Below are 10,509 nucleotides of genomic sequence, written 5' to 3'. Positions count from 1 at the left end.
CTCACAACTGAGATTTTATTCAATCTTTTCTCTATGCAACTGCATTATTACAATGATAAGGTACCTCTCTATTTATAGATTGGGATTGCTTACATACCAAGCAATCTCCAACTAACCTAACTCGACTAAAAAATACGAAATAAAGATAAGTCTAAATTTATGTCGAGATACACTTCTTCGACATTTCGACACATAATGCATTTCGACAATAATAGACTTTGTCAAAATGGTATTTTGACACAAAGAATTACATTTTCAACAGAAATTAAGTCCTTCCTTAAAACCATACACTAGTCAATAAGATGATGCATATCAACACTAAGGCCCAGAGCTCTTGCAATGTGGATGGCTGGGCTAACGCTAGCATTCACTATCTCCATAGCGCCATTGCCTGGCAATCTGGCATGAGCGGTTTTGTTGCATAATCGATAGTTTTTTTTTGGAATAATTACTAGTCAAAAATATTTTTTCACGATGAAAATACTAATTACTTTTGTAACATCAATTGAAATGATATTAACTCCTATTTATTTATTATTTTTATAAAGATTAAATGTCTTTTAACTGGCTGTTCTTGAAGCATAGTCAAGAAAATTTTAACATAAATAATTAAGCATTTATAAAAAATATTGAGACTCAAATTGGTTGATCGTCAAGTAAATTAGCAGCACAATCAAATAGATGATTTAATGGGAATACTCGTAGTAACCTTAAGAATTAAAGTTACAATGCAATATCTACTAGGAATGTGAAATTGGTGGAACAATATAATGTGAAGAAAATTCCTCCATGAATTGAAGGGGAAAAAAGATAGAAAATGGTTAAGGAAAAAGAATATGAGGAAAAAAATCAGAGAAACAAAATTTGGTGGAAGACGAGTCATGATTCACAATAATACAAAAGTAAATGATGAAACCAAATTGTATCAACTTTTATTAAACTAACTTATCAATGACTTGCGGATAGAGAGCATTCTCTTTCAGTCTAATTCGATGAACATTGTGGACTGTATTAATTGTATGATTTCTTTTGCTGATATCAATCACATTGCCCAGGACTGTCGAGATCTGTTGTCGCACTTTAAATTTTCTTCCGTAGTGTACTTGAGTATATACTCGTTAATTGAAGTTCATCATATGGTAGGGGTGGGGAAAGTTGCAGGATCTAGAACTTGGTATGGGAGCATTCCTAGTTTGGAGTTGTACCGGATTTCTGTTTCTTAGTTGCTTTGTATGAAAAGCGTTTTTTTTCTCGTAAAAAAAATCCCAAAAAGAAGATTTTCTTATAGTCTAAAAAAAAAACTCCCATCTATATTCCTTTTTACTAGGGCTCTTTATAAAGTTTCATATTATGCAATGTCTTTGAAGTGGTGTCCAAAAAACAAGAAGAAATTGAAGGATTAAAAATGTTGTTTTTTAATGAAAAAGTGTAACGCCACTATGCAAAAGAAGCTCGCACTAAAATTGAAAGAACCTAGTATTTTCACCTTATAAAGGTTATGCTATTGTGTGATTTGAGACCAAGCATAATTCTCGTTCCTTTTTCAATTATAAAGTTTAGAGTTAATGGTGTGCATCCTACAAAAATATATCTTCAATAGTTGACATTTATAAGAAAACTCTTTATGGCATTGTTGAGGATGTTTTAGTGAAAGTAAATGAATTCATCTTCCTAACTGATTTTAAGGTGTTTGATATGATTAAAGATGTGGAAACTCCTCTTATATTAGGGATTTAATTTCTTGTCTAATTTCTTGTCATAAGAAGAAGACAAGAAGTCTAATTGACATCCAAGAAGGTTAGCTCATATTCATTGTACCTCCCAAAAAGTTGAATTTTTTATTGGCATGGTGAATTTTCTAATGAAAGAAGTCTCTCCAACACCCGCCCTCATAGATCAATTGAGAAAGAAGTTTTCCTTGACAAAGAAGGCCATAAACATGGAGGAAAGAAAATAGGTGCATGTTGTTGGAATTAATTCAATAATTAATCAATGCAAGACAATATATTTATACAATAAAGACTATAATCATACTTTATTGCAAAAATCAAATTAACAAACTAGCGTTCATATAAATTAGAATCTACTAATTTATCTATTAAGGATTATAGTAATACTACCAGGGGCGAATGTAGAGTGGTACAGGGTATTCTCTAAAATACCCTTCATTTTTTAATTCTTTTACTAATTTACCCTCCCCTTTAACCCTTGTTGTTACATTAGGATTAGGTTTAATAAAAACAACAACAAACTCACTTCCAGCCTGTAGCAGCCGCAGGTCTCTCTCACACAATAAGTTTCTATTTGCTTTTTCAAATTTTCAATTTAGCTTATGTAAAGAACAATTTTCAGAGTTCTATTCTTGATTCTTTATTATGTAAATAACAAGCTTTTCAAGTTTCTATATTATGTTAATAATAACTTCCATTCTTGATTCTTTTTATCTATCATGGGAATTTTATTGAATCCAAAGTCCAAACCTTGTAACTTCTAATTATAATTGTGATTTGAAATTTTGTATTGTAAAATTAATTGGATTTTGATTGTGATTGTAGAATGTTGCTCAAATACTTTACACCCGAACCGAGATTTCCAGAGCCAAAGAAGCTTGCTCCTTCAAATGGGCATCCCGAAGAACCTTCTTCGGTCCCCTCTTCAAATAACGTACAACCAGGGACGAACCTACACCAATTGGTGTGTAGTCAAAGGCCCCCACTTAAATTTCAAAATCTTTTAAACTATGCATATATTTTAATTTGATAAAAAACAACTATAAATATACTGCATATACCTCTCTTGTTATTTTATCTTTATATGTTTAATGCTTTATCTCTTAATGCTCATTTATTATAATTCAATGAGCATATTTTTTTATTTTTCACAAATTATTTTAAAAAGTTATGAATGAAAGAAAAAATTAGAAATATGAATAAGTTAATCTTCTTTAATATTAATTTATTCAATTTTATATAAATTCAAAACATAAAACATTTACTTTAGAATAATACACAAAATTATTTTTTAATGAGAATTTATTTAGCCCCCACAATGTAAATTTTTTGGGTCCGTCCCTGCGTAGAACCAGAACCTCATTCTTCATATAAGGTGTTTAAAAAAGGGGCTTATTTGGAGACGGATCCTGGAAAAAGAAGTCAAATTCTTGAGTATCATCAAATGATCAAGATGAGGTAAGAAGAGTTTACCTCGTGAATGTGCCATGTAAAATTAAATTAACTGAATATGAATCCACAAATATTGGGGGAAGGGAACGTTCTTTTCAATATAGTTGGAATGAAGAGTATGACTGGTTGGAATATAGTGTAGAAAAAGATGTTGTTTTTTGTTTGCCTTGTTATGTGTGTTACAATGGTACTAGTAATTATGCATTTGTGGTGACTGGTTTTAAAGGTTGGAATCTAAAGCATAAGTTGGATAAACATGTTGGTGAGAAACCGAATAGTCATCATAAAAAGTGTGTGAAAGCATGTGAGGATCTTATGAAGAAAAAGCAGAGTATTGAGTTTTCTTATGTAAAATATAGTTCAAAAGAAGAAGTAGATTATCTTTTCGTTTAAAAGCATCACTTGAGGCAATCAAATATCTTGTTAGAGGCGAATTGGCATTTAGGGCACATAATGAGGGTGAAAATTCTATTTATAAGGGTCATTTCCTAGAATTTGTAGAAGCCTTGGGAAGAAATAGTGAGAAAATAGCTGCAGCAATAACAAGTGGTGGGGGAAATTGTAAGATGACTTCACCTATTATTCAAAAAGAACTTGCAAATGCATGTGCGGTTGAAACTATTAAGAAGATTGTTGGAGAAATTGGAGATGGTTTCTTTTGTGTTCTTGTTGATGAATCTGGCGATTGCTCTAGTAAAGAACAAATGGTTGTTGTAGTGCGGTTTGTTGATGTTAGAGGGTTTGTTGTAGAAAGATTTATCGACATTGTTCATGTTAAGGATACAAGTGCGATATCGCTTAAAGGGGCTCTTGAATGTTTGTTGTCGGGGTTTGGGTTGTGTATATCTAAAATTCGAGGTCAAGGGTATGATGGAGCAAGTAATATGCGCGGTCAATTTGGAGGTTTGAAGACTTTGATTCAAAAGCAAAATCCGCAAGCCTATTATGTCCATTGTTTTGCTCATCAACTTCAATTGGCTCTTGTTTCAATGGCGAGAAAGCATGAAGATGTTGATTGGTTTTTTTGTGAAGTGTCTCGTATTGTCACTTTCTTACGGTCATCTAATTAACAAAAGACAAGCTCTACTTCGGAATAAACAAGTTGCTCATTTTTCAAATCTAATTGAAAAAGAATTGGTGGAAACTGGTAGTGGTTTAAATCAAGAGTTGTCCATTGCAAGAGCGGGTGATACACGTTGGGATCTCACTTTCGAACTCTTAATAGGTTGGTTGATTTGTTTACTCCTATTATTGAAGTATTCAAAGATTTAAAAAGTGATAGTCATTCTAAGGATGAACTAAAAAGTTTGTTACTTGTTATGCAAACTTTTAGTTTTGTGTTTATGTTGCACTTAATGGTTGAGATTTTACCTTTGACAAATAATTTGTCACAATCATTGCAAAATAGGGATCAAGATATTGTGCATGCCATGGAACTTGTCCAAATATGCAAGAAAAAGTTGCAAGAATTTAGAGATGATGGATTGGAAACACTTTATGAGCAAGTTGTGGCTTCTTGTGGTAATGTTGAAATTGATGTGCCTGACATGGAGTCTCGGTATGTTAAAGATAAGAAATCCAAACGACTTGCTCCTTTTGTTACAAATTTTCATTATTTCAAGAATGATTGCTTCTTACATGTCATAGATGTGGTATTGAAAGAGTTGAATGATCGGTTTACACCTGAAAATACTGAGTTGATCAATTGTGTTGCTTGCTTGAGTCCTTGTTATTCATTTGAATCATTTGACGTTAAATCACTTGTGAGATTGGCAAGATTGTACCCAAATGACTTTGAGGATCTTACTGATAAGGAATTGTCTAGTGAATTGGAGACTTATATTGAGAGTGTCAAGATAAACGATCACTTTTCCAATTTGACTGGCATCTCGGAACTTTGTAGGACTCTTGTTTGAACAAAGAAGCATAAGACATTTAGGTTTGTGTACACACTTGTCAAACTAGCTTTGTCCTTACCGGTGGCCACTGCAAGTGTTGAGCGAGTATTCTCGGGGATGAAATATGTTAAGAATGAGTTGAGAAGTAGAATGGCTAATCCATGGCTAAATGATTGCTTAGTGACATTTGTGGAGAAAGAGGTGTTTAATACAATCGATGATATGGATATCATCAAACGTTTCCAAGGGATGAACAAGAGAAGAATGCATTTACGATTAGACTAGAATGTTTTCTATTTTTGAGTTGTAATTGAAATACTAATACATTTTTATTAAGTAATATTATCATATTTTATGTCATTAATTTTTTTTCGTACTTTTTGTATATTTTATTTTCATTATGGGAATCCCCTGGATTTTGATCCTGACTCCGCCCCTAAGGACAAGTCCAAAGAGAAAGCAAAGCTCTTTAAACAGTGACTGCGATAATCTTGAAATGCAAAAGTGTAGAAACAATTGATTAACACGTGTATGCTTGTGAATATTTCTAACACTCTTAATCCTTAAACACTCTTCAAATGAGAAGAGATAATTTGTTATCGTACGGTTTCTTATTTGATTAGTATGTGTATTTTAATTTTATAGACAGCTAATTATATATATGATCACGTAATTATTATTGAAATATAATAATTAAATAATATTTATAAATATGAAAGGCTGCAATTATTATTGAAATATAATAATTAAATAATATTTATAAATATGAAAGGCTGCAAATACATTACTGTAAATAGTGTGCAACTTTCAATCATCTATATTATATTTTAAAGACAAATTTCATCTAGTTTAGACTACAAATAAACCAAACATGTAACACTTCAGTTATACTCGTGAATCAGCTCTAAACGGTGAAGTATGTCGAATATACTACATCATTGTAGGTTGTCTTTGTCCACAAATATTGTTGTGTCAAAAGTATGACCTCAATGCACATTATTTGTGGAAAAAACCATTATCTGCGTCAAAGGAACTAGCACTAACGAGCGGCCTTGAGCGCACTTCTCTCTAATTACGAACGGATGCATGTTGGGTTACACGATCATGCCTCAACCTGTCTTGATTTCCAATCATTATTCCTATAACAATATCAAAATCAATGCAAGTAAAATTCAGAGATGTGTCTACGTGTAACATAAAAGAAAATTTTAAAAAAACCAACGACGCATCTCTGTAAAACTAGAAAGGAAAAAAATCTAGAAAAATTCAAGGATGTATCTCCTTAAAATGTGTGATAGTAGAAATTATAGAAAATACAGACAATTCCCTAAACACCAAATTTATATGTATGTCTAAACAAAGTATCTATTTTGAATGTAACTACAAACTAGTGCATTTTAAATACCTATTTTACCTAATACGTGTATCACATCACAACTCAAAAATAGAAAGAAAATGATAAACTTATTGCTTGAGAGATGTTGTGCGAAAGATTGAATGGAGTGAATGGAATCTAGTGGGATTGATTGCAATGTCGTTGAAGTAGTGCAAACGCTTAAAAAGGTCAGCTTTGAGTACGAAACCCCATCATAATTTGTCCATTCAAAATTGTGTCTTGTTAGATTGAGAAGTATGAATGATGTGTTTAAACTACCATCGACCTCAATTCGCAATATGAGACTCAATTCTCAAGCAATATGAGACTTTAAAATATATTGAAACAATTATCTCTAAAATAGTTTATCATCAAGCATATGAGATCAATGAGATATTATCGTTTTAAGTGTTAGAACATGTCACAATTTTATTCTCTTTTAAAACAATACATCTTTGAGTTGAAAAGTATGCAAGTGTTGTATTTAAATTGTGATTAACCTGAAATTATAAGATGTACCAAAAGACTGTATAATACACTTTCATGGTCAGGTCATTTATAAAATGACCTCTCTATGTGCTAAAAAATATCAGATAACTATATTTTGTTAGTTCATTTGAAAGAGTATAAATAATTATAGATAAAACTATTCAGATGTCTCGTTACAGATTTATAAAATATTAATTTTGCAATAGATCTAAATAATCTAAACAGTAAAATATTTCAAAATGACATAGAAATCAAAGATCTTAATTATAATCGATTTAAAATAAAGTTTAAAGATAAATAATATTACACATTAAATTTAAGAAACAATATATGGCTTCACTTAAATTTAATAAGAATATGTGAGTGGTGCTTAATGTCAAGAAGCTAGGTGGTGATTCCCTCTATATAGTACTTCCTAAGACCATGAAATACACATGACACTATAGATGCGTGGCTGACAAGTATATAAGTTTTTTTCTGACATGATTATATCAATTAATCACCCTGCGTCGTGAAATTACCACATAATGCGTTTACTGGCCAAAAAATTAACTTCGTATAAATGGCCCAACAACTTAGAAGAACCAAAGACTAAAAAACAGAAACATCATATAGTCGATATATTTGATAACCAAATAAGCAGAGTATAGCTGCTTATAAAATTCAAGTGTTCACACAAGACACAACAATTGTTAAACCATAACTTGAAAAAGAAAAGAGTCCTGCCACCGTCGATCTAGAACCCAGTTCTGGGAACAAAAGCTGCGAGATGACGGCGCAGACTTCACACTTAATCCAAAAAACAAAACTAGACGAGAAATAGAAATACTAGGAACCACAAACCAAGTATCATCCTGCACGGTTCACTTCTTCTTCAATGCTGACTTAGTCTTGACGGCTCCACTAGGATCCTTCTTCTCCACAGCCTTGATGACTCCAACAGCCACAGTTTGACGCATGTCTCTCACAGCAAAACGACCAAGTGGAGGATATTCGGAGAATGTCTCAACCACCATGGGCTTGGTGGGAACCATCTTGATAATACCAGCATCACCATTCTTCAGGAATTTTGGCTCCTTTTCAATCTCTTTACCAGAACGCCTGTCAATCTTGGTAAGAAGCTCGGCAAACTTCACAGCAATGTGGGAGGTATGGCAGTCAAGAACAGGGGCATAACCATTTCCAATCTGACCAGGGTGATTCATGATGATCACTTGAGAGGTAAAGTTTGCAGACTCCTTAGCCGGGTCATCCTTGGAGTTTGAGGCAACAAAACCACGCTTGAGATCCTTAACAGCAACATTCTTAACATTGAATCCAACATTGTCACCTGGAAGAGCCTCGGTGAGAGCTTCATGGTGCATCTCCACAGACTTGACCTCAGTCTGCAGTCCGGTTGGAGCAAAAGTCACCACCATTCCAGGTTTGATGACACCAGTCTCAACACGTCCCACAGGCACAGTTCCAATTCCTCCAATCTTGTAGACATCCTGAAGGGGTAAACGGAGGGGTTTGTCTGATGGCCTCTTAGGCTCGTTGATGTTGTCAAGGGCCTCAAGAAGGGTTGGACCCTTGTACCAGTCAAGATTTGTAGAGCGCTCAATCATGTTGTCTCCCTCAAAACCAGAGATGGGAACAAATGGAACTTTGTCAGGATTATAGCCAACCTTCTTCAAATAGGAAGAAACCTCCTTCACAATTTCTTCATACCTAGCCTTCGAGTACTTGGGTGTAGTGGCATCCATCTGCATAATATAAAAAACAATGAGTAATTGTATAAAAGATTCACGAAAATATCAATGCAAAAGAGGGTGAAAATCTAAATTACCTTGTTACAGCAGCAGATCATCTGCTTGACACCAAGAGTGAAAGCAAGTAGAGCATGCTCACGGGTCTGTCCATCCTTGGAAATTCCAGCTTCAAAACCACCAGTAGTGGAATCAATGATGAGAACAGCACAATCAGCCTGGGAGGTACCAGTAATCATGTTCTTAATGAAATCCCTGTGGCCGGGGGCATCAATGACAGTGCAGTAGTACTTGGTAGTCTCAAACTTCCAGAGAGCAATGTCAATAGTGATACCTCTTTCACGCTCAGCCTTGAGCTTGTCAAGCACCCAGGCATACTTGAATGAACGCTTGTTCATCTCAGCAGCTTCTTTCTCAAACCTCTCAATGACACGCTTGTCAATACCCCCAAGCTTGTAGATCAAATGACCAGTGGTAGTCGACTTGCCAGAGTCGACATGGCCAATGACAACAATGTTAATGTGAACCTTCTCTTTTCCCATTAGTCCTTAAGCTTGAAAACACAACCGATCTGTGATTTCATCACAGAAAACAATCCATAAGTAAAACAAACCTCAGTATTCAACAATAAAATAAATACTACTAGCAACAAACAACAATATGACAAATCAAAATAATATACAATTCACTTCAGCAACACATGTTTGAATCGAGAAGGTATATCATAATCCAAAAACAAACACGTGCACTATTCAACAATATTAGATGTATCCTATTATATAGCAATTCAAAATAAGGATTCAAAAAACATAAACCAGTATCACACCAGGATTCAGAATAACAATTAATCATGAAACAGTCACATAAATTCCATCATGATTATCGAAATCGAATAACAAATAGAAAATACAGGAACCATAACACAAAAAAGAAAACAATTTCTAATGATCCTATGCAATCAGATATGTACACTAAACTATGCAGGATAAAACCTATGATTCGATGATATCGATGATAAGAATCGATGATGAACGTAAGAAGAGAGATTTACCTTTGAGTGTGAAAGCTGCGCTAAAACCCTAGGTACGAGGAAAGAATGAGAATAAGATGCACTGGTAGTGCCAATTCAGGGTTACAGGATTTATATAGTAGAATTATTTCTTTTATTTTGACGGAATTGCCCTTTTTCTTTTATTTCGTTCCGCCGCGGCGTAACAATTGTAGAGGGAGCATTTTAAGGTTTTGTCTAATCTTAGCTGTGATTTGACCTAATAAAGTCATTCAATAAATTATATTAAAAACATTTAATAACACGTTTTTTTTAATATAATTGTAGACTTTGTAATATTTTTTAATTCAATAAAAAAATCTATAAAGAGTTGGACACATTAAATATTAAAGACCTCTCTCACAACTCCTTTAAGTGATCACATGGTGGAGATGATTGTATAAATAAACATGTAGTGGAAGAATTCACATATTTTATTAATCAATCAATATAATAACTAGTATTTAGATCCGTGCAAGGCACAGGTTAATTTTTTTTAGGAAAAATTATATATTTTATAAATATTTATACTTAAAATTTTTTTGTTATAATTATATTATTGAATAGATAAAATTTCATTGTTATTAATAGTATATATAAAAATTTTATTTAACTAATTTCTGCATTTATAATTTATTAATAACTTGTGTAAGTTAAAAAAAATAAAAAATACCACAAAATATATAAAATTATTTATTTTTTTAATAATTTAAACATATAAAAAATAGCACATGAAGAAGTTGCAACACATGTTAAAAAACCGCTCACT

The 10,509-nt window shown here is 32.9% G+C and overlaps 2 protein-coding genes across 2 annotated transcripts; one reads left to right on the top strand and one right to left on the bottom strand.

Annotated features, from left to right (window-relative positions):
- The first annotated feature begins 3,240 nt into the window (after positions 1-3,240).
- On the top strand, positions 3,241-5,098 carry LOC131650293 (uncharacterized). Its single transcript, XM_058920009.1, has 4 exons — positions 3,241-3,298; positions 3,409-3,486; positions 3,579-4,200; positions 4,408-5,098. The coding sequence occupies exons 1-4, from the start codon at positions 3,241-3,243 to the stop codon at positions 5,096-5,098; spliced, it is 1,449 nt and encodes a 482-aa protein (XP_058775992.1).
- Positions 5,099-7,536: 2,438 nt separating this feature from the next.
- On the bottom strand, positions 7,537-9,902 carry LOC131643717 (elongation factor 1-alpha-like). The gene is made up of 3 exons (XM_058914016.1): positions 9,744-9,902; positions 8,773-9,263; positions 7,537-8,689 (listed from the first exon to the last, which is right to left on the bottom strand). The coding sequence occupies exons 2-3, from the start codon at positions 9,232-9,234 to the stop codon at positions 7,808-7,810; spliced, it is 1,344 nt and encodes a 447-aa protein (XP_058769999.1). The 5' UTR covers positions 9,235-9,263; positions 9,744-9,902; the 3' UTR covers positions 7,537-7,807.
- Positions 9,903-10,509: the final 607 nt, after the last annotated feature.

The sequence above is a fragment of the Vicia villosa genome, linkage group LG1 (genome assembly GCF_029867415.1).
Source record: "Vicia villosa cultivar HV-30 ecotype Madison, WI linkage group LG1, Vvil1.0, whole genome shotgun sequence".
Classification (NCBI taxonomy): domain Eukaryota; kingdom Viridiplantae; phylum Streptophyta; class Magnoliopsida; order Fabales; family Fabaceae; genus Vicia; species Vicia villosa.
The sequence above is the reverse complement of the archived record's forward strand: the minus strand, read 5'-3'. Positions and strand labels throughout refer to the sequence as shown.

Bases quoted from the DNA above. Each gene is read 5' to 3' on its own strand.
- LOC131650293 (XM_058920009.1), top strand. From the start codon at position 3,241: ATGAATCCACAAATATTGGGGGAAGGGAACGTTCTTTTCAATATAGTT. The intron at 3,299-3,408 runs GTATGACTGGTT...CTGGTTTTAAAG, and splicing joins CAATATAGTTGGAATGAAGA to GTTGGAATCTAAAGCATAAG. The intron at 4,201-4,407 runs GTTTTTTTGTGA...AACTCTTAATAG, and splicing joins AAGCATGAAGATGTTGATTG to GTTGGTTGATTTGTTTACTC.
- LOC131643717 (XM_058914016.1), bottom strand. From the start codon at position 9,234: ATGGGAAAAGAGAAGGTTCACATTAACATTGTTGTCATTGGCCATGTC. The intron at 8,690-8,772 runs GTAATTTAGATT...TATATTATGCAG, and splicing joins TGATCTGCTGCTGTAACAAG to ATGGATGCCACTACACCCAA.